The sequence below is a fragment of the Choloepus didactylus genome, chromosome 13 (genome assembly GCF_015220235.1).
Source record: "Choloepus didactylus isolate mChoDid1 chromosome 13, mChoDid1.pri, whole genome shotgun sequence".
NCBI lineage: Eukaryota > Metazoa > Chordata > Mammalia > Pilosa > Megalonychidae > Choloepus > Choloepus didactylus.
In genome coordinates this window covers 8315888-8341912 of record NC_051319.1, presented here as the reverse complement: position 1 = coordinate 8341912, position 26025 = coordinate 8315888, and the positions used below count along the sequence as shown (strand labels likewise).

At 34.6% G+C, this 26025-nt stretch overlaps 1 protein-coding gene across 1 annotated transcript in view; it reads right to left on the bottom strand.

The window, feature by feature from the left end:
* The window catches only part of FCHO2 (FCH and mu domain containing endocytic adaptor 2), a 168437-nt gene that overhangs the window by 30955 nt on the left and 111457 nt on the right, over positions 1-26025 (bottom strand). Inside the window, 7 exon segments of the mRNA XM_037802054.1 lie at positions 3095-3198; positions 9181-9272; positions 12145-12187; positions 13734-13758; positions 14159-14170; positions 15482-15657; positions 15913-15970. Of these exon segments, the coding sequence (XP_037657982.1) occupies positions 3095-3198; positions 9181-9272; positions 12145-12187; positions 13734-13758; positions 14159-14170; positions 15482-15657; positions 15913-15970 (510 nt within the window).

Below are 26025 nucleotides of genomic sequence, written 5' to 3'. Positions count from 1 at the left end.
ATTTCTCCTTTGGTAACAAAGCTTTATGGCCAATATAACGAAGCGGCATTTTTACAGTTCATTTCACAATTTTTTATGAAAAGGCAAAAGCAACCCTTTCATTCAACTGTTTTTCTCTTTTTCTAGAACTGTACTGTCTAGTACAGTAGTCACTAACTGCATGCGGCTGAGCATTTGAAATGTGGCTAGTTTCAAGAGAGACAAGCTCTAAGTGTAAAATAAACACAGGATATAAAAAACTTAGCACCCAAAAAAGGGGAAAATATCTCAGTAATTTTACATTAATAAAATATTATAAAATATTTTGTATTGTTAAAATGATATGTTTGATATACTGGGTAAAATAAAAACATTAAAATTTATTTCATTCCTTTTACTATTTTTAATAAGGCAAATAGCTTAAAATTATATATGTTGCTTGCATTATACTTCTATTGGACAGCATGCTTTTAAAACAGTGATTATCAAATGTTAATGCATCAGAATTACCTGGAGGGCTTGTTAAAACATAAATTGCTGGGTCCCTCCCCAGAATTTCTGATTTGTCTATGGTGGAGCCAGAGAAACTGGATCTCTACCAAGTTCCCAGGTGATGCTAATGCTGCTAGTCTGGGGATCACATTTTGAGAACCACTGCTCTAGAACAATGAAGGGTTCTCTGTGGGGTACGGGGAGGTTAGAGACCCCTTGAATATCTAGTGAAAGCTATGAGCCCTTTCTCCAGAAAAGTGCACAAACAAGCAAGCAAGGAAAAACGCACTCCAATATACAGTTAGAAGAATTCAGATCAGCATAACCTTTCTGGTGGGCAATACAACAAAAATTATCAAGAGTCTTAAAATGCGCATACACTTTAGTTCAAGCATTTCACCTTGAAATTTTTTTTAGTAAGGAAACAATGAATATCTGCAAAGAAGTAAGTATAAGGATATTCATTAAGACACTTTATAATAATAAAACTTTGGAATAAACTAAATGTGAAAAAACACATTTCTAAAAAAACATTTAGAAATTTAACTCCAGCAACAGTGTAGAAGACAGAGCATTTATACACTGACATTTTCTGCAGCCACTTCAGTGGTGCTCCCTGAAGCCCTCAGAGAGTGGTTTCTAAATGTCCCACAAGACTGGGTGCAGGAGGGGAGTGACAGGAGATGCGAAGGTCAACTGTAATGTAACAGCCACATTTTTACTTATTTAATAGACCTATAATTTAAGATATGACAAAGGATTCTACCACTTTAAAGAAGTTGAAAACTATACAAAAAGAAAAATTCATGATATAAAGACATTTCCAAATTATATTCAAGTGAAAAACAAACTGAAAATATGTAGTTTTTATTTAAAACCGTAATTTAAAATGTGATTTGTTTTATTTAAAACAAATGAAAAACATGTTGTATTTAAAAACACACAATTTCAGTTATAATAACTGACTTTTCAGAGCAATTACTTTGCACCTGACAATGTTCTAAGTGTTTTACACATTATATTAACTCATTTAAGTCTCACAACATCATAGTAACTATTATCCCCATTTTATCCATGAGGAAACTGAGAATCCAAGCCCAAGGTTGCCCAGATAATAAGTGGCTAAGAAGCCTGAGCTTCTAACCACTATATTTTACTGCCGCTGGATAAATAAATACTTTTGCATTCAAAAAATAAGAAGAGGAGATATATAAAAATGTTAACAGTGGTTATCTTTGGGTGGTGATACAGAGGGATTTTTATTTCTGTGTTTTCCGTATTTTCTACATAATCATGCATTGCTTTTTTAATCAGAAAAAAACTTATGAAGATGCAGTAATTTTTATATTACTTAAATAATAACCATCTCCTTGGCACCCTGTACCTAGTCTTTCATTTCACTTCCACTAAGTTTATTCATTGGGATAGACTGTTTCAACACCTGCTCCTCAACATTTGGTGCTCAAGCCTTTCTACTTATTCACTGAACATTTCCTAACTCTATACTGTGTGACAGGCATTATACAAAATACCAAGGAAATGAAATTGGCTAAGACATACTCCAGTAAGGTGAACACACACAAGGAAAGTATATAGAATGTGATATGCGCACTAACAGAAATATGAGCAAAGTACTATGGGACATAAGGAAAGGACTGATCAAATCCTCTGGGAGAAGAGTGGCAGAATGACTGAAGAGATGGTAATATTTAGCTGGGTATTAAAGAAAGATGTCAGTTTGTTACATGGAAAACTGAAGGACATTTAAGATAGAAGGAGCAGAATAAAAGACATCAGTGTATAAAAGAGTATGGTATATTTGGGGAAGACGGCAAAGTTTCAAGTGACTGGAGCCTAGATTGCAAAGAGTAGAAAAATGGGCAGTTAACCTAATTATTGAGGCAACTTTATGAAGAGCATTGCACACTGGGCATAACCACATGGATTATGGGAACCAACAGAGATGTGTATTAAGAGAAAAAAACAAGAATAAGGTTGACTATTAGAAATTGAGCTCTGGTAATGTAGATGATAGAGCAAAGCAGCAGAGTTTGAAGATCTGAAGACAAGAAGAGTGGTTTGGGAGGGCTTCCTCACTTTAAAAAGACTCCATACTTTTTCTTTCTTCTGATGATTTCTGAAGACCAACACTTTTTTCCAGTTTTTGCTTTTTTTTAATAACAAATGTACTTTTACAAGTCACTTAACTGATGAGAACTTCAGTTTCCTTATGCATAAAATAAAGGAAGTGGGACTAGATGCCCTCTAGAACTCTTCAGACAGCATGCTTTCTAAAGGCCATCATTTCCTCCTTAATATTTTACTTTGAATGGAATTACATGAAAATTGCTTCTTTAATGTGAAGCAATGGATCCTGAACAGTATTTTTGTAAGGTTTCAACTTTCTCAGGAAATCTCTGTTCTCTTGAACATGTCTTGCTCCACAGGTAATATCACTAAAGAAATATGAGAGTGTAGGGGATGGGAGTTGGGAAAATTTTTCTATACTTTGCTGACTTGAGTAGAAAACTTCAAACATTTAATTGTAATGGGGCATATAGAAAAATATCATTTGCATCTTACATCAAAGCAGTTAATTGAAAAAAACAACCTGAGTACATACTATTTCATTAATCCCACTGAGTTTGCCTGAAGTAAGCTTTGGTCTGGAAGCAGGCCTTGGAGGCGGGACAATGGTGCCTACAGAAAGAGGAGTTGTAGGCCTGGCTGGTGGGGGGAAAAAGAGAATTTGAAGAAAATCATTAGTAAATAGCAATCCTTACATAAAGACATTCTATTATACAGGAACTATTAGGATTCAAAGCTTATTTTTCAGAAGATTTTTAAAAATGTAATTACAAATATTTGTTGAAATTTTGGGAATCTGTCAAATATGTTTTTGTCCATGATATTCCTGAAAAAAATAACTTTTCAATAAAATTTATAAACATAAATTGTATTCCTGTTTCAATTATTTATATGCATAAAAAGTTAAATCTGATAAATTAACCAGTGAAAATAAACAAATTTAATGCCAATACATCTACTTTACAGATAGTACTGCAAGAACAAAATCTTTGAAGCAGTACCTTCAGAATAATAACAAACTCTAAATACAACACTTACCTTAAACTTGTTACTTGGACTTTTAAGTTGATCCATATAGTAACATTTTTGGGATAATTAAAAGCATAAAAATCTATTAGTTTACTAAAAAAAATTCCCCCAAACAATACAATTAATTTTTAAGTGTTCTACATTTCTTAACTTTTCCTAAATCCTATACAAATTTAGTGTTCATTGTTTTTTAACACCATTTGCAAACTCTACAATTTTACAAATCAGGAATATTAAACTCAGCTTTCCTAATAAAAAGCTCTTACCATGGTAGAAATTACTGAAAAATTCAAGTGCACAAAATCAAAAGTCACAAATCTATTAACATAATAAAAGCAGAATGAAAGCAAATATGTTTAAATCACTTTTAAATAAATTAACCTAGAACGATTTCAAATCATTTTGGTCTCTATTAAAATATGGGACTATTATTCAGAGATTAAGGAATATAAGGATAGGAAGAAATACATTCCGAAAATTCAGTTAAGTTTACAGATGTGTAAAGTTAAACTACATGAATAACAAACACCTCAATTATATGGAACCTTGAACAGGAAGTGAGATCTGGTAGGTTTGTACAGGTTAGTGTGAAATCCCGATACATCCCAAAGTAATTTGGGCAGAGAATAAAAATATATTTGTAGGGCCCCCCTGAAGAACTGGGAAAAAATGCAGAAATGTTGGACTTCCCCACCTGCGTTATTATAGATACTGGGTTATTATACAAACATTGAGGACTAACAATTTAGTAGGATGAGCCCCTCAATCTTGGGGCATGCCCTTATGAAGCTTGTTACTCCAAAGGAGAGGCTAGCCTACTCATAATTGTGCCTAAGAGTCTCCCCCAGAGAACCTTTGTTGCTCAGATGTGGCCCCCGATCTCTCTAAGCCCATGTGGCAGGTGAACTCACTGCCCTCCCCACTACGTGGGACATGACTCCCAGGGGTATAAATCTCCCTGGCAACATGGGACATGACTCCCAAGGATGAGCCTGGGCCCAGCATCATGGGATTGAGAAATCTTCTTCGATCAAAAGGGGGAAGCAAAATGAAACAAAATAAAGTTTCAGTGGCAAAGAGATCTCAAATGGAGTCGAGAGGTCACTCTGGAGGTCACTGTGGAGGGCATTCTTATTGCTATATAGATGTCCCTTTTTAGTTTTTAGTGCATTGGAATAGCTAGAAGGAAATACCTGAAACTACTGAACTGCAACCCAGTAGCCCTGATTCTTGAAGACAACTGCATAACTATGTAGCTTACACGGTGTAACTGTGTGACTATGAAAACCCTGCGGCTCACACTCCCTTTATCCAGTGTATGGACAGATTAGTAGAAAATGGGAACAAAAACTAAATGAAAAATAGGGTGGGAAGGGGGGTAATGAAATGTTTTAGGTATTCTTCTTTACTTTTATTTTTTTTGGAGTAAGGAAAATGTTCAAAAATTGATTCTGGTAATGGATGTACAACTATATGATGGTACCGTGAATAACTGATTGTACACTGTGAATGACTGCAGGGGTATGTGGATATATCTCAGTAAAACTGTATTAAAAAATGTATGAATAAGCCTAAGTATATACATGGGGAAACAAAGAGGAAAGCTGAGGGTCCTAGGATCACTGATGATAGAATGGAGGCATGAAAGGAAGGGGCCTGAAAGTTATAGGGAGACCTAAAATAAAGGATGATCACATAGGAGTAAAAGCAAATGCTGTAAATGCAGGAAGGTGGAAGTGGGGGTCGATTAGAAAGAATATCACATGAGGGAATGAAATATGCAAGTAGCAAGCACAGTTCAGGTTGCTTGAGGTAAACAGCTAAGAAATCAAGTTTAGATTCTAAGACTGCTGCCTTCTTCCAGTAAGTACTACTTCTCTCATGCTGTACTCATACTTTAAGCTGTACATTGGAAGAAATGTGCACCAACCTGAGGACCATAACACTTCCCTGTGCTATGATATGTCTGCTTTAAAGATACATCCATTATGGATGAAACCAGCACTGACCCATAATCAAGCTATTTCAAGTCTGTGAGAAACCTCTACTCAAGAGAGGCATTCACACCTGGAGCTTCATTATTTATCAAGCTGCTTCTCCTAACAGTATGTAGAAGTGTTAAGTTCAGCTCTTTCAAACAATCAGAATATCCTTTTTGAGAGAAAGCTAAAAACAGTACTTGTAAAACCACACAATTTATATCACATATGCATATATCAGTGTTCACATTCTTCAGGATCTTTCTTTGGGGGGGGGCTGTTCACTGCTAAAAATGTCAATTAAATGCAGTGTTTCAAAGAACATGAGGTGACCTTTAAAGTCAAAAAATAACAGAGGAGAGGGGCTAATCTATACCTTCCCTCTGACATGAAAGAGCAATAAACACATTTGCTATACTATTCTTGATCTGGACGAAGACAGAAACTGATCTAGATTCTAGAAACAATGATGGTGATGTAGAAGAAATATCAGCAGCATTATTAGCTTCTTCAGTCAGTAATTTTTCAGGACATGTAAAATTATGGCAAAGGTCACTTTGATCCTCACAGATGTCATTGTTGAAAGATCTCCCATCCAAAGCATCAGGGAACCTGAAGCAATTTTCAGCTTTACAAGGCAATCTCTGGAATGCCTTCTGTGCTGCACTGGAGTGATTAACTGTAACAAGTCCATCAGTGAAGGAAATCCACTGATTTTGTTACCATGAAGCAAAAGGAAACTTATCTGTGCTCTCTGGTGGTGCCTTTAGAGCAGAATAGGATATAGGATTAGTGGAAAAGTTTCGTGATGGGCTTTTAGACCCAGAATCTGACCTGGTTCCAAGTAGAGATTCAATTATCATACACCAAGTCATATCAGTGGGAGAGGAAGAGGAGTTCCTACTGTGCTCTTTAAGGACAGCTGGCTGAGAAGAAAACAATTGAAAACTAGAAGCAACAAGAAAATTCTAGAACTGAAATATAAATCTACATAGTCAAACAGTTCTCTTTCAGCTAAATGTCATTTTTATTACTCAAACTTGAAAAATTTCATAAATACGTAGAACAAGAACATGAGCTCAAACTTTATATTAACTGAGGAAAACAAGTATGAGCAAAGAAATTTAAAATACATTTGAATAAAACCAGAGTTCCAAAAATATATGCTTTTCAAAAGATAGTTTAAGGGGTTTTCGCACAGCAATAGAACTCATTTAATTCATGGGCAGCGAAGAAAACAGTCTATACTGCACTTACCAAAGGGGAGGGAGGCATGAGATATTTATTTTAAAAGGGGTGCAAGGATTAAAAATTGTTCATAAATACTAGTCTACGTGGTAGAAGAGGCTACTGAAACCACTTCTCTTTCAAGCTCTAAGCAATTCTTTTTCAACAGTGGGAGACTTAATATATGTTATTAACTGATTAATTGGAATTGTTTTCTTAGACTGCTTTCCAAAATAATTTAGCTGAAATGCGGTCACTGATGAAAAAAAGATTTTGAAAGGGGCAAATAAGTAAGAAATCTGACAACTTGACCTTGCTAAAATGTAAAAATGGGTATATAGTAGAGAATGTTAAGATGAGGGAGAGGTGCATTGCAGAAAGAAGTGGAATAAAATTAAGGCAAAATGTATATTTCACAATTTCACTTAGGGCCAGTCTTGCAAAATAGGAAAATCATCAATAATGTAATGCAATTTGATCTATATTCTATTCAGCTTAATTAATAATAACGATATAACAGGATAATCATCTATTTTTTGAAAGGCGAAATGATTTATACTCTTTTCCAGAAAAGATGGGAAGGTTTGAAAATGCATACTGAAGTGAATTTGAAGAACAGTAAAAACTGAATATGTTTATCATTTCCTAGCTACTAAACATCAAATGAACACTGAATGGAAATGTATCATTTTTTTACCTGAAGTGAATGTGGTATGGGCAAAACATTCTTTAGACAGGTAGAAAGAAGAAGAGTTAGAGAACATTTTTGAAAAGGAAGAGATTGTGCTGAAGGAAAATAGCAAGAAATAAAGCACAGAATTAAGAAGAAATTTTTAAATGACCAAAAAGCCTCTGTGATACCAGCTGGAAAATTTTTAGTAATTATTTGAATAAGTAATTCATAAATGGATGCTAACAAAATTTTAATGTATAACTCAGAATCCTCTTTATTCTAAATAGAAAACATCATTCTGACATTTTTTACTAAACAAAAATGAGACCTTAGCAACAACTTCAGTTTTTCCTGCACAATTACCTTCCTTATATAATTGTTTTGTAAGATCAGGTTTATAAAACAAATTTGTTACACTAACAAATGTCCACTGAGAAAGGCTATGCTGTCACTTCAGAAAACGTTCAGCTATCTATCGACCTATTTCTTGCTTTTCTACTAGCATTAGGTATAGTTCATCCTCTTTTCAAAATTCCAAATTTTCAGGGTTGAAGTTGCCATAATCCACTTATAATTTCTTTTAAAAGTATTTAGTTTTGAAACAATCTGACTTTAAATATCAATGTGCATTCTTATTACCAATAGTAAAATGTTTTAATATGCCTTATTTTTTGTTAACTTGTCAGGGTATAACAGATAGAACAAAGATTTCAGATTTTGTAAAAAGCAGTAAGATACAGGTTCGAATCTTAACTTCTGGCTATGTGAGCTTGGGGAGTTCTTTATCCTCTCTGAACTTTAGCTTTCTCATCTATAAAACAGGGACAATTAAGAACTACACGCAGCTGTTAATGAGATGAAATTATATAAGACATGAGTAGTTCCTAACAGAGTAACATATTAGGAACTCAATAGATGTAAGTTCTCTGCTACTGTTTCCCCATTCCAGCACTCCCTTAACCCCAAATACTACATGGCAATTCTGAAATCCCAAAGAAGACTACTGAAGATAAACCCAAAGTGATTTCATTTTCTTGTTTTGAAGAGTACTGGTTTTATTAATATGCATTTTTGATGCCTGTTTTGATTCTAGGTTAATGGTAAACTTAATATTTTAAAGAAAAGAGAAACTTTAATATGTTCTTACCAAAACAATAACTAAAAAGAATTTATCAAGTTTTTCATGCATTGCTTAGAAAGTGCTAATCCCTTTCTGGAAAGCAGTTTGGCAATAAGAATCAATGGGCATATCCAATGACGTAGAAAATTTATACTAATAAGTCATGATAGAGATATTATAAAACGTGCACAAATACTGTTATATCCACGGATGCTCACAATACTAAAAAATTAGAAGCAACCTGAATGTCTATAAAGAAAGGACTGATTACATTAGTATAGATCTATGGAAATGAATTTTCTACAAACAATAAAAATTATTATATGGGTATTGATATGAATAATGCCTAGAAATAAATAAGTAAATGAAAAACCTCTTGGAATTTGATAAATCTTTATTGTTTAAGTCATAGGGTCTTTATGCTAAGTTAACAAAACCAGTATAAAATCATTTTTATCTGGTAATATGATCAAAAGACAAGTTAAAAATATTTTTGTCAAGTACATAACACAAGTGGTAAATAAATCAATTTTTTAAAAAGTAACTCCTATGTTCCTCAGTTAAAAATAATGTGTGTATATATATTTATTTACCTGATGATGCTGAAGTTAATGAAGATGAAGTAGATGAATCAAGAGATGGTCCAAACAGGGGGTCCCAAGCAAGCAAATCACTGGTCCCTTTCCTACCATAACATTTAAAAATAAGGATTGTAAAAAAAGGAAAAATTTATTAGTATAAAATCTAGTCACTTATTTTTATTTCACAGAATTATAACAGCTCAATGCCATAATTAAAAAGCTGGATACTCTGCCAATAGCATATGTAAAGAAATCTAACTAACAGATTGGATAAACCATTATCAGTAAATTGCTAAAAGCTGAACTACAATAGCATTGTGTGAAGTTGGTAAGGAAGAGTTGGGAAGATTAATCCCCACTGATCCCATCTAGTTATAGTCTAACAAACTTTGGGAGTTGTCAGAATAGAAATAATGATTTCAGCTTTACAGCTGAAGAAACACAACACAAAAGGTCTAAATAAGCTGCCACAAGACACACAGCTACTTGGTTCTAGAACAGTCTCAGGTCTGCTGATTTACAGGCTATACCCAATTGCGGACAGAAAATTTCTTAACTGATGTGAAATAGGGTGGACATTTTATAAGGCCACACTTATTTTCAAAGACAAAGAAAAAGTGCAAAGGATATAAATTTTTTACTACTTCTCAAGTATAGAAGGATAGTTTAAATAGTTCAATGTATTAAAAAAGTCACCAAAAAAATTAAGAAACATTAGGTAGCAGGTCTACTGCAATGAAAATGTTACAATTTTCCATTAGCATATGTTTAGGATCTCAATATGCACCTAAATGGAAGCATACTATACTTTGTATGATAAAGGACAGCATTGTAATTGCATAAATGATTCCTAAAAACAGTTTTTAAACACTAAACAACTTATCTTAAAAAAAGATAAATTAATACCATCATGATCACTGTGCTTAATTAGTGCACAGCTTCAAAACTATCAATTTTTAAACTATGCATTATTAAAACCTACTTTTACGTGTGTAAAAAACATTAACTCAAAGTATTATTCTTATTGATAGATAAGTGAGAAAGAAACCTTGCAACTCAAAATGAAGACTTACTGGAGTAGGTTGTGTCCTTAATCCAATATGACTAGTGTTTTATAAGAAGAGGTCGGGGGACACAGAGAGGAGACATTTGACAGTTAGGTAGAGACCGAGCAAGGTCGCAACCCAAAGAATGGCAAGGATTGCCAGCTACCAACAGAAGCCAGAAGACAGGCAGTCATGGAAGAGACTTCAGAGGGAGTATGCATGGCCCTTCTGACACCTTGATTTTGGACATCTTAGTCTCCAGAATTGAGAGAATAAATGTCTGTCGTTTTAAGCCACCCAGTTTGTGGTACTTCATTAGGGCAGCTCTAGGAAACTAAGAAACTGAATTAATGAATACATAACCACTGATCCTAGGAGAAATACAAAGTTAGGTTCCTGCAAGCCTCTGGTCACAACATTTTCTTCAACTGAACAACACATAACCTTGTTTTACTTGTGTTTCTGTTTAAAGAGACTTTATTTAATGGCTAGAATTTGCAAACTCATAGAGACAGAAAGTAGAGTACAGATTACCAGAGGTGGAGAGCAAAGGATATGGGGAGTTAGTGCATAATGATATAGAGTTTCTGTTTGAGGTGATGGGAAAGTTCTGGTAATGTATGGTGGTAAGGATAGCACAGTCTAGAAACCTAATGTAAACCATGGACTGTAGTTAATAGTACAATTACAGTAATCTTTCATCAGTTATGACAAATGTACCACAATAATGCAAGGTGTTATTAATAAGGGAGGTATATAGGTACTCTGATTTTCTACATGGTTTTTCTGAAAACCTACAACTTCTCTAATTAAAAATTTTAAAAAGCAAACGAAAGACACAATGGCATTAAATGCAATACATGATCCTGGACAGGATCTAATAATGGAAGAGAAAAGGCTCCAAAGGACATTTTTGGGACATTTTTAGTAACTGGAATATAGATTGTAGGCTTTATATCAATGTTAAATTTCTTGAACTTGAAAACTGTACTTCAGGTAGAGGAAATAAGTGAATACCTTGTTGTCAGGAAATGTATGTGGAAGTATTATGTTCAGGAAGCATGATGTATTACTTTCAAATGCTCAGAAGGTAGATATATAAATAGATAGACACAGATCAAATGATATACAGATGGACAGATAGAACAATGTGGCAAATGTGGCAAAATGACAAATTGGTGGATCTAGGTGCCTAGGTGAGGAGGGGTATGTTGGAGTTCTCTCTATGGGTTTTATATTATTTTTGCAACTATCTTGTAAGTTTGAAATCATTTCAAAATAAAAAGTTTAAAGAAAAAGAAGCCACTTTATTTAATACATATGGTTGATTTATTAACACTGAACTCATGGCCAATAGCACTATAATGCACGCCTGAACAAAGCTTATCTAACATATTTTCTTCACGAAGGAAACACATCACAGCTTTCTTGTGCTTAGGAACACTACACAGCATTTCAACACTACACTTGAGGGCCATTTTAAACAATAAAATCACCAACAAAACATAAAAAACTGTGAAAAAACATAGCATTATATACACCACAAAAAAGACATTTGTTGACAGTATGAGAACTGAGACAAGAAGGCAGAGTGTGGCCTTGTTTGATCTCAGCTGCAATGGGAGACTCAAATCTCCCCACTTGGATTGTGAATGAAGGCAAAAGCACCACAAGTACTGATTTTGGGATCACAAATAAATTTTAGTGAGTAGGTGAAGAACATGTAAATAGAGAATTCACAAATAATGAGAACTGACTGTTGTCAAGTGAGAAATAATCTAAAATATCCCAAAATTCCAACACGGCAATTCACTGCATAGAAAACATGACTAACAATACTACTGGAGATGAAACTACAGAGGTAATAAAAAACTCTAAAAAAAAAAAAAGGACAAAACAAGGATATTTAAAATTGAAATGCAGAACTTACTCAGTGGATGGAGCTGATGGCTTTGATTTTGTTAACTCTTCACCTAATTAAAAAATTAAAATACTATAAGAGAAAATCATTTGCGTAATAAAATATTTTACTGTAAATAGAAACACTACACACACCCTCAATATTATGAGTAAAAAATTACAGAATTACCAGTGTAAATTTTAACAATAATAAATTAAACAATTATGTAGAAAAGAGAAGTAAATTTCTAACAAGTTTTCTATCAAGTTGAAGATTAAAATAGCTGAATTTCTGCTAAAATAATGTCTTCTGACATCTTTGGTAAGAAATGATGTAAATCAACTAAACTGGGATATTCGTTAAAATTGACATCTTACGTTAAAAAGAGAAAATATGGGCTGCAACTTAAAAATTAGAAGAAATGTTTAAATATGTAAATTGACTCAAGGACTTTTACGGATATGAATCATGAAAGCATTCTTCCAGTTAAAAGAATAATACTAGTGATTATTATAGTGACCAAAAGTAGCTATTAATTCTTGAAGTACCATCTTTATAAACTAAAAATTTTATAGCAACCTAAAGCAACAATCTCTTTAGAAGATAGTCTGTTTTGCTACCTTTTACCTATGTAATGTGAATTATTTCATAAGCAAATGATGAAAAGAGGAATGGGATCAGTAATGTGAAAACCATGTAGGTTCAGAAGCAATTTTCCCTGCACCTCGATGTCTTACATAGCCAATGCAAAGTACACCAATAATGAGTAACTACAAATGAGTAACTACAACAAACTACAGAAACATCCATCTTATATATGATGCCTATCCACACCACATTCTTCCTTTTGGCACAGTTTAGCGATCTATTCTGCTTCAAAGTGCTTGTTGTATGCTGTTCTTAGTGCACTTTGTTCTCATCTCCAAAACTCAGCAATCTCCTTTTATCTTCACATTTCTTACATAATTTACCATCAAGCTACCATCACCATTTCTTTTTTAAAGGTAAAATCCTACTTCCATTTTTGTATTTAACATGAATTTAACAGGTCTTTTTAATTTGCTAGAATTTTTATAAGGATGGATGTTACAGTTTTTGTAAAGTGTTCCCTTTACAAAGTTGCATACGTTTTGAGGCTGCCTCAACCCTGTTTTTCCCATAAGCCTTGTCATTTTTAATGCATGATTCTGCAAAAGGTATTAACATCCCTAAATGTTTTAGCATAATTAACTTACTACATTAACAATTATGTAATAGAAATTTCAATTGTAATATGCCTTAAACATGAGTAAAACTAAAGATTATTCATCTTATAAACACCTTGCAGCTCATGAGGCATAGTTATGTCACACAAGCATTTTAATATTTTTAATCAGCAATTACTCTTTGGCTTTGTTGATTTCTGAAAAATGTAGCCATATAAAAGTTTAAGGCATGTCTCTTAATGTTACAAAAAAAAAACATAAGTTATCTTCTGCTTAAAATAAGTATCTTGCTATTCTGTCTTTAAGGCCCATGATAAGACCATTTATTTCTATAGTTTCAGGAGGCTGAAAGATTACCAAACTGTGTGAAAAGTTTAACAGACATGAAATAACTAATTTAAATGTCAAACTTACTAGACGAATTCCGATTCATCTGCTCCTAAAACAGAAATGTGAGAATAAGTGCCATTAAACAAATAATTTAATTTAGTAATGAAACAGTTGGCAAATAATATGTTAATACTGGGATAATTAAAATTTACATTTAAGTAAATACAACTAATTTCAGTTATTTTTAGTACATCTGCTCAGTCATGAACTGTATTTGCATAAAAAGTATGGAAAAAACTTTTGAAAAGTTTTTGTTTTATAGTAAAAAATGATAATACATGTACCTTTAATATCCAATAAAATGTTTTAAAATATTAATACCTACACCAGGATACAGTGGCTTGTTAATTTAAATAATTTAACATAAACATTTTGAAAATCAATGTTCAAATATTAAAATGTTTTTTTTTTTTTTAAGTCAAGGTAAAAATACAAAATCTTGCACTTACTGGGCTATGCCTCTAGTAGTATATGGAAGGAAAAAGAAAGAAAGAGTGTGCAGTTTAGAATTTAAAATATTATTTTGTTGTCTAATAATCTGTCTATTCTCATATACATCATTGTTGGGTGGGAAAAAAAAACTTAAACTAGAAAAGCAAACGGGGCAACAAAGTACACAAAAAATATCTTTTCAAATCCAATATTAACTGTTAAAATTTTTCTGATTATTATTTATTTTCTGAGAATCAAATTACTACATGTTCATTATTTTTTAAAAAGATTAGAGAAGAAAGAAAAGTACAACAGAGAAAATTTCAAATCATCCATGATCACACTATGCAGAGATAATTGCTTAATATTTTGGTATATATTTCTCTAGGTTTTTATTTTATATATACATATATTTTTTTAACTAGTTATACTCTTCCACAATAAAAATTTGTAATGGTTTCACAACTTCCTATTTCATATACATACTTTAATTTAGGCAGCTCTCTTTACAATTCAACATTAATCTTGATGTTAAAAAAGTAATGATACAATAAAACCTCACTCCAGAAATCTTTTTCTGGTAGAAGAAATCCCTCGAAAATTAAAAATTCTAAAGTGCATGACTGGGAGGAAAACACTCTTTCCAACAAATGCATACAGATTATTTAAACTATGTAATATTTAAACAACATGAAATAATAAGAACTTCTATTCTCCATTATCAAGGAGAACACAATTATTATGTACACAATAACTGTCATTCTAAGACATGCTTTTTTTTTTCATAGTTTAGCATTTCTGAACTTAGACTATGTCAACACCAGTGGAAAGATTGATGATTATGGTAATGTTCTTTTTCTCCCTCAAAACCTAAGTATGGAGAATTGAGCCACCATCATAAGAATCTTCATCTTTGCCTTTCCTTTTTATGAAGTCTGGAAAAGCAAATGTTGTAGTGACAGAAAAAAAATACAAAGATATAATTTAAACTTTGAATTAATTTTTTTGGGATACACCTAGTTCACAAAACATGGAAAAAAAACTTTCAAACTACATGAGGAAAAGATTTACACTGCCACTTCACAAAATTCTGCACCATTTATAAAATGAAACAAATGGCAGAAATAGTGAATTTTCTAGATTTTTGCTCTATTGTAAATACTTTCAAAAGCAAGCAAAACTAAGCCAATCTTACAAGTTCATTTGCCTGTATAAAAATTTATAAACTAAACATTTCCTCATCCAATGGGCTTAACTATTGCTAAGCTGACCCATAATAAAGAGGTTAAAAAAAAAAGGTTCTACATAACAAATACAAACTTGTCCATTTTAAAACTTACGGATATTGCTGGGGACAGTGTTATATTCCCTATGGATACTTTTAATTCATCTAAAGAAGCCATTGTGTGATGTGAGTTACTTGGATGCATAGGTTTGATTTCTATCCGGTACTTCTTTGGTTCTTCATCTTCAGAGTCAGAATCACTAGATGAGTAGAAATGGTTCTCTTTGGTATGTAAGTAGCAGTTAAAGAATTTAGTTTTTAAATTATCTTAATGCATAACCAGTAAATTTAAGGGATAAGATGAGCTTTACAGAAATAATATTAACTTTTATTATTAAAAACATGTCAAATGAAGAATAAGGAGTCATACTTTATTAGAATTAACTAAAACCTTGAGGCTTCAGTTAAGTAATAGATTACTTTGCTATAATTATCTACTCATCTGCCAACATAAACCTTAAGAATATCCTGATGATGAAAGGATATCATTCTGATTTGCTTCTGGTTTAATACTATAGCCTTCTTCATCTACATCAGGAATGTTCTATGAGATAAAAGAGTAAAGAAATCTTCACTGTAATGACAACTGCAATGTATAAAAAATATTAAAGATTAGCAAAAGAGCCTAATGATTATATTACTTAGGAACTATATCGCTTATCAAATATCAATAGATTGATAAAATTATTAACACTATGGGAAAATTATGTTTTTATAGTTTAATTAGCTTCAAATCACACCCCCTGCTTCAGATGTCTGAGAAAGGGTAGCACTGCAAAATGAAACAGAGCAAACATAATTTCAGGCCAAGAAATAAATCTCCAAGGTCAAAACCAATTCAAACTGCTCAAAATTTAGTTTCTGTTCCCAATCAGGAAGAGTAAGCTATGTTAAAAAAAAAAAAGAAAAAAAAAAGGCACTATCAAGTTACATTTGCTTTCTACAAATATTCTTGACACTGTCAGAGCCCTATGGAAATGTAACATCTAGCTCTTCTCTTTAAGCAGCTTAAGATCTGGGTAAGATTTTGGCACTGACCATCAATGCTGCTACCATCCCATAAAGAAGGACAACTAAACATTATGTGCCTCCTAAGAGAAGTAGCCTTGACAAACAAAACAAACAAAAGCCAAAATGTGAGCCTGGTTTGATAAAGTTTCTAGATTCAAAATACCAATTTACGGGATAGGAAGTAGAATATAATAAATATACTATGGGAATACAATCAACAAAATCCAGACTGAATGGAACTAAAAAACAAAGCACTGGTCTCTTCAACAAATAAATAGAAAGCTGAAGATAAGAGTTGAGGGGGATAGGGAACATAATAGATTAAAAGAGACTTAAAAGATAAATTCAAACAAAGTGTAAAAAAAAAAATCATGATAAGAGATAATGAGAAACTTGAACACTGAATAGATATTTGAAAATACTATGGAATTACTGTAAATTATTTTTTGGTGTGTGACATAATATTGTGATTATGCTTTAGAGATATATAATGAAGTACATTCAGATAAAATTATATTATTCTGGAATTTGGGCAGGGAAAATGGATGGGCAGGATTAGTTATGGGTGGTAGTTGTTGGGGCTATTTATTGGATATATAGAGGATTATGATACTACTCTTTGTACTTTCATATTCAATATTCTCCATAATAAAAAGTTAAAAATAATCCAGCTTGGAAATCAAGACCATATAAAACAGAAGTTGCTAAATATTATGATTCAGAATGAAGATATTTAAAAAGCATTTTAACAGTTTCAAGAAGGGGTTTTCTGTCCACACCATAAAATTCCCATAGGTGGAAAGGAAGGAAGAGGAAAGGGCATTGCAAATGAGTGGAAATAACACTTAAAAAATACCAAAAGAGGAATAAATATTCAGTTCAGGTACTCACAAAATGGTCAAGTTAAAGGAAATTGGGAATACCTTTAAAGAAGAAGAGCAAATAAATATTATAGATATTGTAGAAGTGAGAGATGATACAGGAAAGCAAGGTCCTCTAAGAGTAGGGAAAAGACAGGATAAAACAAGAGGCTAGTATAAAAAGCGTCCCGTTCCTCAGGGCTAGGGAAAAAACAGAAGGAAAAGAAAAAGGTGTTCTGGTAGAAATGCTAGTGGTTGTGTGGAAAAACAAATTTTCACCCAAATCTTGAAAGTGAAGAAGATAAGAGTGAAAGAATGTGTAAGTGCAGTGGGGGGTGGGTGAAGGGAGAGGACTAACAGCTCAAGGAAACAGAAATAGATTGAAATCCTAGAAGAGTGAATATAGAGTTCACAAGACCATTAACACAGGATGAAAATAAAAACACTACCAAGACAATTAAAACTACACTAAGATACCATTTCTTACTCATAAAACTGGCAAAAACTCAAGAGCTTGAAGATGTACTTTGTTAGTGAAATTGTGGGGAAATGCAGTCTCATACTTGCTGGTGTAAGTACAAAATGGTACAACCTACAGAGAGAAATTTGGCAATATCTAACAAATTACATACACATTTATCCTTCCACCCAGGAATTCCACTTCTGAGAATTTACCCCAAAGATGTGAAAATACATATGCACCGGGTTATTCATCAAAGATTATTTGTATTTCAAAAATACTGGGAAGAACCTAAATGTCCAAGCATAGTTGAATAAGATACAGTACATACAGCTGTAAAAAAAAAAAAAGAAAGAAAGAAAGAAAGGGAAAGGTTTCTATGAACCGATATGGAGTGATTTCCAGGAAATACTCTTAAGTAAAAAAATTCAAGGATAATAGAGCATATATAGCATGATACCTTTTGAGTAAGAAAGAAGGAAAATAAAAAAACACACATATAACTGCTTAGATTTAGGAAAAGAAACATTGAAAGAATAAACCAGAATACAAAAAGGTGGTTACTTAGAATGGAGAGTGACAGGGCAGAAGCGAAACAGGAGGGAGGAACACTTCTGAGCATGCTTTTTACATAGTTCTGACTTTTAGAAGTATGTTAATGTTCTGCATATTCAGAAAAAAAATTAAATCAATGACAATGGGAAGTGAGAATCTAAAACTGAAAGCAAATGGAAACAAATGAAGCAAATTATATTTTAAACAATGCTGTAACTACACTGAAAGTGACCAAAAAAAAAAAAAAAAAAGCGAGAAAGGAAGAGAAAAAACTAATCCAAGTAACTTATGAAAAACAATAATAACTAACCACTCTCAGTCTTGGGCAGGGCAGGAACAAAGGGAAAGAACTGCAAACAAATTCTGAACTCTTTTTTAGTAGGCTTATTTATTTTTGTAGTGCTATGTATTTTAGAGTTGAGCAAATAAGTAAAATTAAGGTTCTCACCAAGGAAGAAAGGGACTTCAAATATGGAATAGAGGAAAGCAAGAAAGAACCCTCAGGGACAGATTGGAATTGAGAGTATTAGGTGTGAACTCATATTTTCTAAAATATGTATAGATACATTTAGATGCATATATGTGTGCACATATAAACGCATGTACGTGTATTTGTATGTTTGTGTATGCATCTATGTACGTAGGCATGTTTCCTGGCTCTGTCAGCAGAAAGGGCCGAGGAGAGGTACTCAGTAGTAACAAGTGTACCTAGTATCCACATTTTGGTCTCTAATATTCTCCACTAAAAGGAACTAGGGCTCCTCAGAGAAACTGGTGTTTCCAGGGCTAAGGAGAGTAGGTACAAGAAGAACCTGGAACATCTTGTTATGACAGAAAATAAGGAAGCACTCAAAAAACGATGGAAGCATGTCATAAGGAGACAGAAACTAGCCTGAAGGAGCTCCTATCAGCAAAATCAGGGACAAATAAAACACCAAAACAATTAAATACAATAATGAATAACCACTGAATAAAAAGGGAATTCATGAGTCCAAACTGATAATAAATAATGGGTAGGCAGATAAATAAATAAATAAAACATACAAACAAATGGAAGAGAAGGGACTCTTGTTATAGTAAAATGCCAAGTGCTGACAGTAAATGGAGAGGGAGTGCTGGAGTTGAAATCATCATTTTGTAATGATCATAACAAAGACTGCATCAGGCAAGAATCATCAATAGACACTAAATTTGGGGAGAAATTTTTATGAGGCTCACGATATTTGCAAGGTCTTAAAATATCTCCCCTCAGACTTCTCATTAGTTGCAAAAGAAAATAATATAGTAATTTTACAGTGGATATATATCAACCAACACCTGGACCAGGTGATCAAAATTAACATTATCAATGAGGGTGGACATTGTGACTCTCCAAATGTGATTCCCTTAGAAAGATACAACGCTAATGAAGTATTAAAGCCAAGGATTCATTGCCTGAATTTAATAATGAGGAAACCATCAGTGAAACACCATGAGGAATATTCTATTTTTAAAAGGGGGTGGGGAGGGTGGGGCAAGATGGCAGACTGGTGAGCTGTAAGTTTTAGTTACTCCTCCAGGAAAGTAGGTAAAAAGCCAGGAACTGCGTGGACTGGACACCACAGAGCAATCTGTCTTTGGGCATACTTCATACAACACTCATGAAAACGTGGAACTGCTGAGATCAGCGAAATCTGTAAGTTTTTGCGGCCAGGGGACCCGCGCCCCTCCCTGCCAGGCTCAGTCCCGGGGGAGGAGGGGCTGTCAGCTCCGGGAAGGAGAAGGGAGAACTGCAGTGGCTGCTCTTATCGGAAACTCATTCTACTGATTCAAACTCCAACCATAGATAGACTGAGACCAGACACCAGAGACTCTGAGAGCAGCCAGCCCAGCAGAGAGGAGACAGGCATAGAAAAAAAACAACTCGAAAAACTCCAAAATAAAAGCAGAGGATTTTTGGAGTTCTGGTGAACACAGAAAGGGGAAGGGCGGAGCTCAGGCCTTGAGGCGCATATGCAAATCCCGAAGCAAAGCTGATCTCTCTGCCCTGTGAACCTTTCCCTAATGGCCCTGGTTGCTTTGTCTATTAGCATTTCAATAACCCATTAGATCTCTGAGGAGGGCCGTTTTTGTTTGTTTGTTTGTTTGTTTGTTTTTTTTACTTCTTTTTTTTTTTTAAATCCTTTTTTCTTTTTCTAAAACAATTACTCTAAGAAGCCCAATACAGAAAGCTTCAAAGAATTGCTATTTGGGCACGTCAAGTCAAGAGCAGAACTAAGAGAGCTCTGAGACAAAAGGCAATAATCCAGTGGCTGAGAAAATTCACTAAACAACACAACTTCCCAAGAAAAGGGGGGTGTCCGCTCACAGCCACCATCCTGGTGGACAGGAAACACTCCTGCCCATCGCCAGCCCCATAGCCCAGAGCTGCCCCAGACAACCCAGTGTGACGGAAGTGCTTCAAATAACAGGCACACACCACAAAACTGGGCGTGGACATTAGCCTTCCCTGCAACCTCAGCTGAGTGTCCCAGAGCTGGGAGGGTGGAGCAGTGTGAATTAACAAAGCCCCATTCAGCCATCATTTGAGCAGACTGGGAGCCTCCCTACACAGCCCAGCAGCCCAGAACTGCCCTGGGGGGACGGCACTCACCTGTGACATAGCACAGTCATCCCTCAACAGAGGACCCGGGGTGCACAGCCTGGAAGAGGGGCCCACTTGCAAGTCTCAGGAGCCATAAGCCAATACCAAAGACTTGTGGGTCAGTGGCAGAGACAAACTGTGGCAGGACTGAACTGAAGGATTAGACTATTGCAGCAGCTTTAAAACTCTAGGATCATCAGGGAGATTTGATTGTTAGGGCCACCCCCCCTCCCCGACTGCCCAGAAACACGCCCCACATACAGGGCAGGCAACACCAACTACACACGCAAGCTTGGTACACCAATTGGACCCCACAAGACTCACTCCCCCACTCACCAAAAAGGCTAAGCAGGGGAGAACTGGCTTTTGGAGAACATGTGGCTCGTGGACGCCACCTGCTGGTTAGTTAGAGAAAGTGTACTCCACGAAGCTGTAGATCTGATAAATTAGAGATAAGGACTTCAATAGGTCTACAAACCCTAAATGAACCCTATCAAGTTCAGCAAATGCCACGAGGCCAAAAACAACAGAAAATTATAAAGCATATGAAAAAACCAGACGATATGGATAACCCAAGCCCAAGCACCCAAATCAAAAGACCAGAAGAGTCACAGCACCTAGAGCAGCTACTCAAAGAACTAAAGATGAACAATGAGACCATAGTACGGGATATGAAGGAAATCAAGAAGACCCTAGAAGAGCATAAAGAAGACATTGCAAGACTAAATAAAAAAATGGATGATCTTATGGAAATTAAAGAAACTGTTGACCAAATTAAAAAGATTCTGGACACTCATAGTACAAGACTAGAGGAAGTTGAACAACGAATCAGTGACCTCGAAGATGACAGAATGGAAAATGAAAGCATAAAAGAAAGAATGGGGAAAAAAATTGAAAAACTCGAAATGGACCTCAGGGATATGATAGAAAATATGAAACGTCCGAATATAAGACTCATTGGTGTCCCAGAAGGGGAAGAAAAGGGTAAAGGTCTAGGAAGAGTATTCAAAGAAATTGTTGGGGAAAACTTCCCAAATCTTCTAAACAACATAAATACACAAATCATAAATGCTCAGCGAACTCCAAATAGAATAAATCCAAAAAAAACCCACACCGAGACATATACTGATCACACTGTCAAACATAGAAGAGAAGGAGCAAGTTCTGAAAGCAGCAAGAGAAAAGCAATTCACCACATACAAAGGAAACAGCATAAGACTAAGTAGTGACTACTCAGCAGCCACCATGGAGGCAAGAAGGCAGTGGCACGATATATTTAAAATTCTGAGTGAGAGGAATTTCCAGCCAAGAATACTTTATCCAGCAAAGCTCTCCTTCAAATTTGAGGGAGAGCTTAAATTTTTCACAGACAAACAAATGCTGAGAGAATTTGCTAACAAGAGACCTGCCCTACTGGAGATACTAAAGGGAGCCCTACAGACAGAGAAACAAAGACAGGACAGAGAGACTTGGAGAAAGGTTCAGTACTAAAGAGATTCGGTTTGGGTACAATAAAGGATATTAATAGAGAGAGGGAAAAATATGGCAAACATAAACCAAAGGATAAGATGGCCGATTCAAGAAATGCCTTCACGGTTTTAACGTTGAATGTAAATGGATTAAACTCCCCAATTAAAAGATACAGATTCGCAGAATGGATCAAAAAAAATGAACCATCAATATGTTGCATACAAGAGACTCATCTTAGACACAGGGACACAAAGAAACTGAAAGTGAAAGGATGGAAAAAAATATTTCATGCAAGCTACAGCCAAAAGAAAGCAGGTGTAGCAATATTAATCTCAGATAAAATAGACTTCAAATGCAGGGATGTTTTGAGAGACAAAGAAGGCCACTACATACTAATAAAAGGGGCAATTCAGCAAGAAGAAATAACAATCGTAAATGTCTATGCACCCAATCAAGGTGCCACAAAATACATGAGAGAAACACTCGCAAAACTAAAGGAAGCAATTGATGTTTCCACAATAATTGTGGGAGACTTCAACACATCACTCTCTCCTATAGATAGATCAACCAGACAGAAGACCAATAAGGAAATTGAAAACCTAAACAATCTCATAAATGAATTAGATTTAACAGACATATACCGGACATTACATCCCAAATCACCAGGATACACATACTTTTCTAGTGCTCACGGAACTTTCTCCAGAATAGATCATATTCTGGGACATAAAACAAGCCTCAATAAATTTAAAAAGATTGAAATTATTCAAAGCACATTCTCTGACCACAATGGAATACAATTAGAAGTCAATAACCATCAGAGACTTAGAAAATTCACAAATACCTGGAGGTTAAACAACACACTCCTAAACAATCAGTGGGTTAAAGAAGAAATAGCAAGAGAAATTGCTAAATATATAGAGACGAATGAAAATGAGAACACAACATACCAAAACCTATGGGATGCAGCAAAAGCAGTGCTAAGGGGGAAATTTATAGCACTAAACGCATATATTAAAAAGGAAGAAAGAGCAAAATCAAAGGACTAATGGATCAACTGAAGAAGCTAGAAAATGAACAGCAAACCAATCCTAAACCCAGTAGAAGAAAAGAAATAACAAGGATTAAAGCAGAAATAAATGACATAGAGAACAAAAAAACAATAGAGAGGATAAATATCACCAAAAGTTGGTTCTTTGAGAAGATCAACAAGATTGACAAGCCCCTAGCTAGACTGACAAAATCAAAAAGAGAGAAGACCCATATAAACAAAATAATGAATGAAAAAGGTGACATAACTGCAGATCCTGCAGAAATTAAAAAAACTATAAGAGGATATTATGAACAACTGTATGGCAACAAACTGGATAATGTAGAAGAAATGGACAATTTCCTGGAAACATATGAACAACCTAGACTGACCAGAGAAGAAATAGAAGACCTCAACCAACCCATCACAAGCAAAGAGATCCAATCAGTCATCAAAAATCTTCCCACAAATAAATGCCCAGGGCCAGATCGCTTCACAGGGGAATTCTACCAAAATTTCCAGAAAGAACTGACACCAATCTTACTCAAACTCTTTCAAAACATTGAAAAAAATGGAACACTACCTAACTCATTTTATGAAGCTAACATCAATCTAATACCAAAACCAGGCAAAGATGCTACAAAAAAGGAAAACTACCGGCCAATCTCCCTAATGAATATAGATGCAAAAATCCTCAACAAAATACTTGCAAATCGAATCCAAAGACACATTAAAAAAATCATACACCATGACCAAGTGGGGTTCATTCCAGGCATGCAAGGATGGTTCAACATAAGAAAAACAATCAATGTATTACAACACATTAAAAACTCGAAAGGGAAAAATCAAATGATCATCTCAATAGATGCTGAAAAAGCATTTGACAAAATCCAACATCCCTTTTTGATAAAAACACTTCAAAAGGTAGGAATTGAAGGAAACTTCCTCAACATGATAAAGAGCATATATGAAAAACCCACAGCCAGCATAGTACTCAATGGTGAGAGACTGAAAGCCTTCCCTCTAAGATCAGGAACAAGACAAGGATGCCCGCTATCACCACTGTTATTCAACAGTGTGCTGGAAGTGCTAGCCAGGGCAATCCGGCAAGACAAAGAAATAAAAGGCATCCAAATTGGAAAAGAAGAAGTAAAACTGTCATTGTTTGCAGATGATATGATCTTATATCTAGAAAACCCTGAGAAATCGACGATACACCTACTAGAGCTAATAAACAAATTTAGCAAAGTAGCGGGATACAAGATTAATGCACATAAGTCAGTAATGTTTCTATATGCTAGAAATGAACAAACTGAAGAGACACTCAAGAAAAAGATACCATTTTCAATAGCAACTAAAAAAATCAAGTACCTAGGAATAAACTTAACCAAAGATGTAAAAGACCTATACAAAGAAAACTACATAACTCTACTAAAAGAAATAGAAGGGGACCTTAAAAGATGGAAAAATATTCCATGTTCATGGATAGGAAGGCTAAATGTCATTAAGATGTCAATTCTACCCAAACTCATCTACAGATTCAATGCAATCCCAATCAAAATTCCAACAACCTACTTGGCAGACTTGGAAAAGCTAGTTATCAAATTTATTTGGAAAGGGAAGATGCCTCGAATTGCTAAAGACCCTCTAAAAAAGAAAAACCAAGTGGGAGGACTTACACTCCCTGACTTTGAAGCTTATTATAAAGCCACAGTTGCCAAAACAGCATGGTACTGGCACAAAGATAGACATATAGATCAATGGAATCGAATTGAGAATTCAGAGATAGACCCTCAGATCTATGGCCGACTGATCTTTGATAAGGCCCCCAAAGTCACCGAACTGAGCCATAATGGTCTTTTCAACAAATGGGGCTGGGAGAGTTGGATATCCATATCCAAAAGAATGAAAGAGGACCCCTACCTCACCCCCTACACAAAAATTAACTCAAAATGGACCAAAGATCTCAATATAAAAGAAAGTACCATAAAACTCCTAGAAGATAATGTAGGAAAACATCTTCAAGACCTTGTATTAGGAGGCCACTTCCTAGACTTTACACCCAAAGCACAAGCAACAAAAGAGAAAATAGATAAATGGGAACTCCTCAAGCTTAGAAGTTTCTGCACCTCAAAGGAATTTCTCAAAAAGGTAAAGAGGCAGCCAACTCAATGGGAAAAAATTTTTGGAAACCATGTATCTGACAAAAGACTGATATCTTGCATATACAAAGAAATCCTACAACTCAATGACAATAGTACAGACAGCCCAATTATAAAATGGGCAAAAGATATGAAAAGACAGTTCTCTGAAGAGGAAATACAAATGGCCAAGAAACACATGAAAAAATGTTCAGCTTCACTAGCTATTAGAGAGATGCAAATTAAGACCACAATGAGATACCATCTCACACCGGTTAGAATGGCTGCCATTAAACAAACAGGAAACTACAAATGCTGGAGGGGATGTGGAGAAACTGGGACTCTTATTCATTGTTGGTGGGACTGTATAATGGTTCAGCCACTCTGGAAGTCTGTCTGGCGGTTCCTTAGAAAACTAGATATAGAGCTACCATTCGATCCAGCGATTG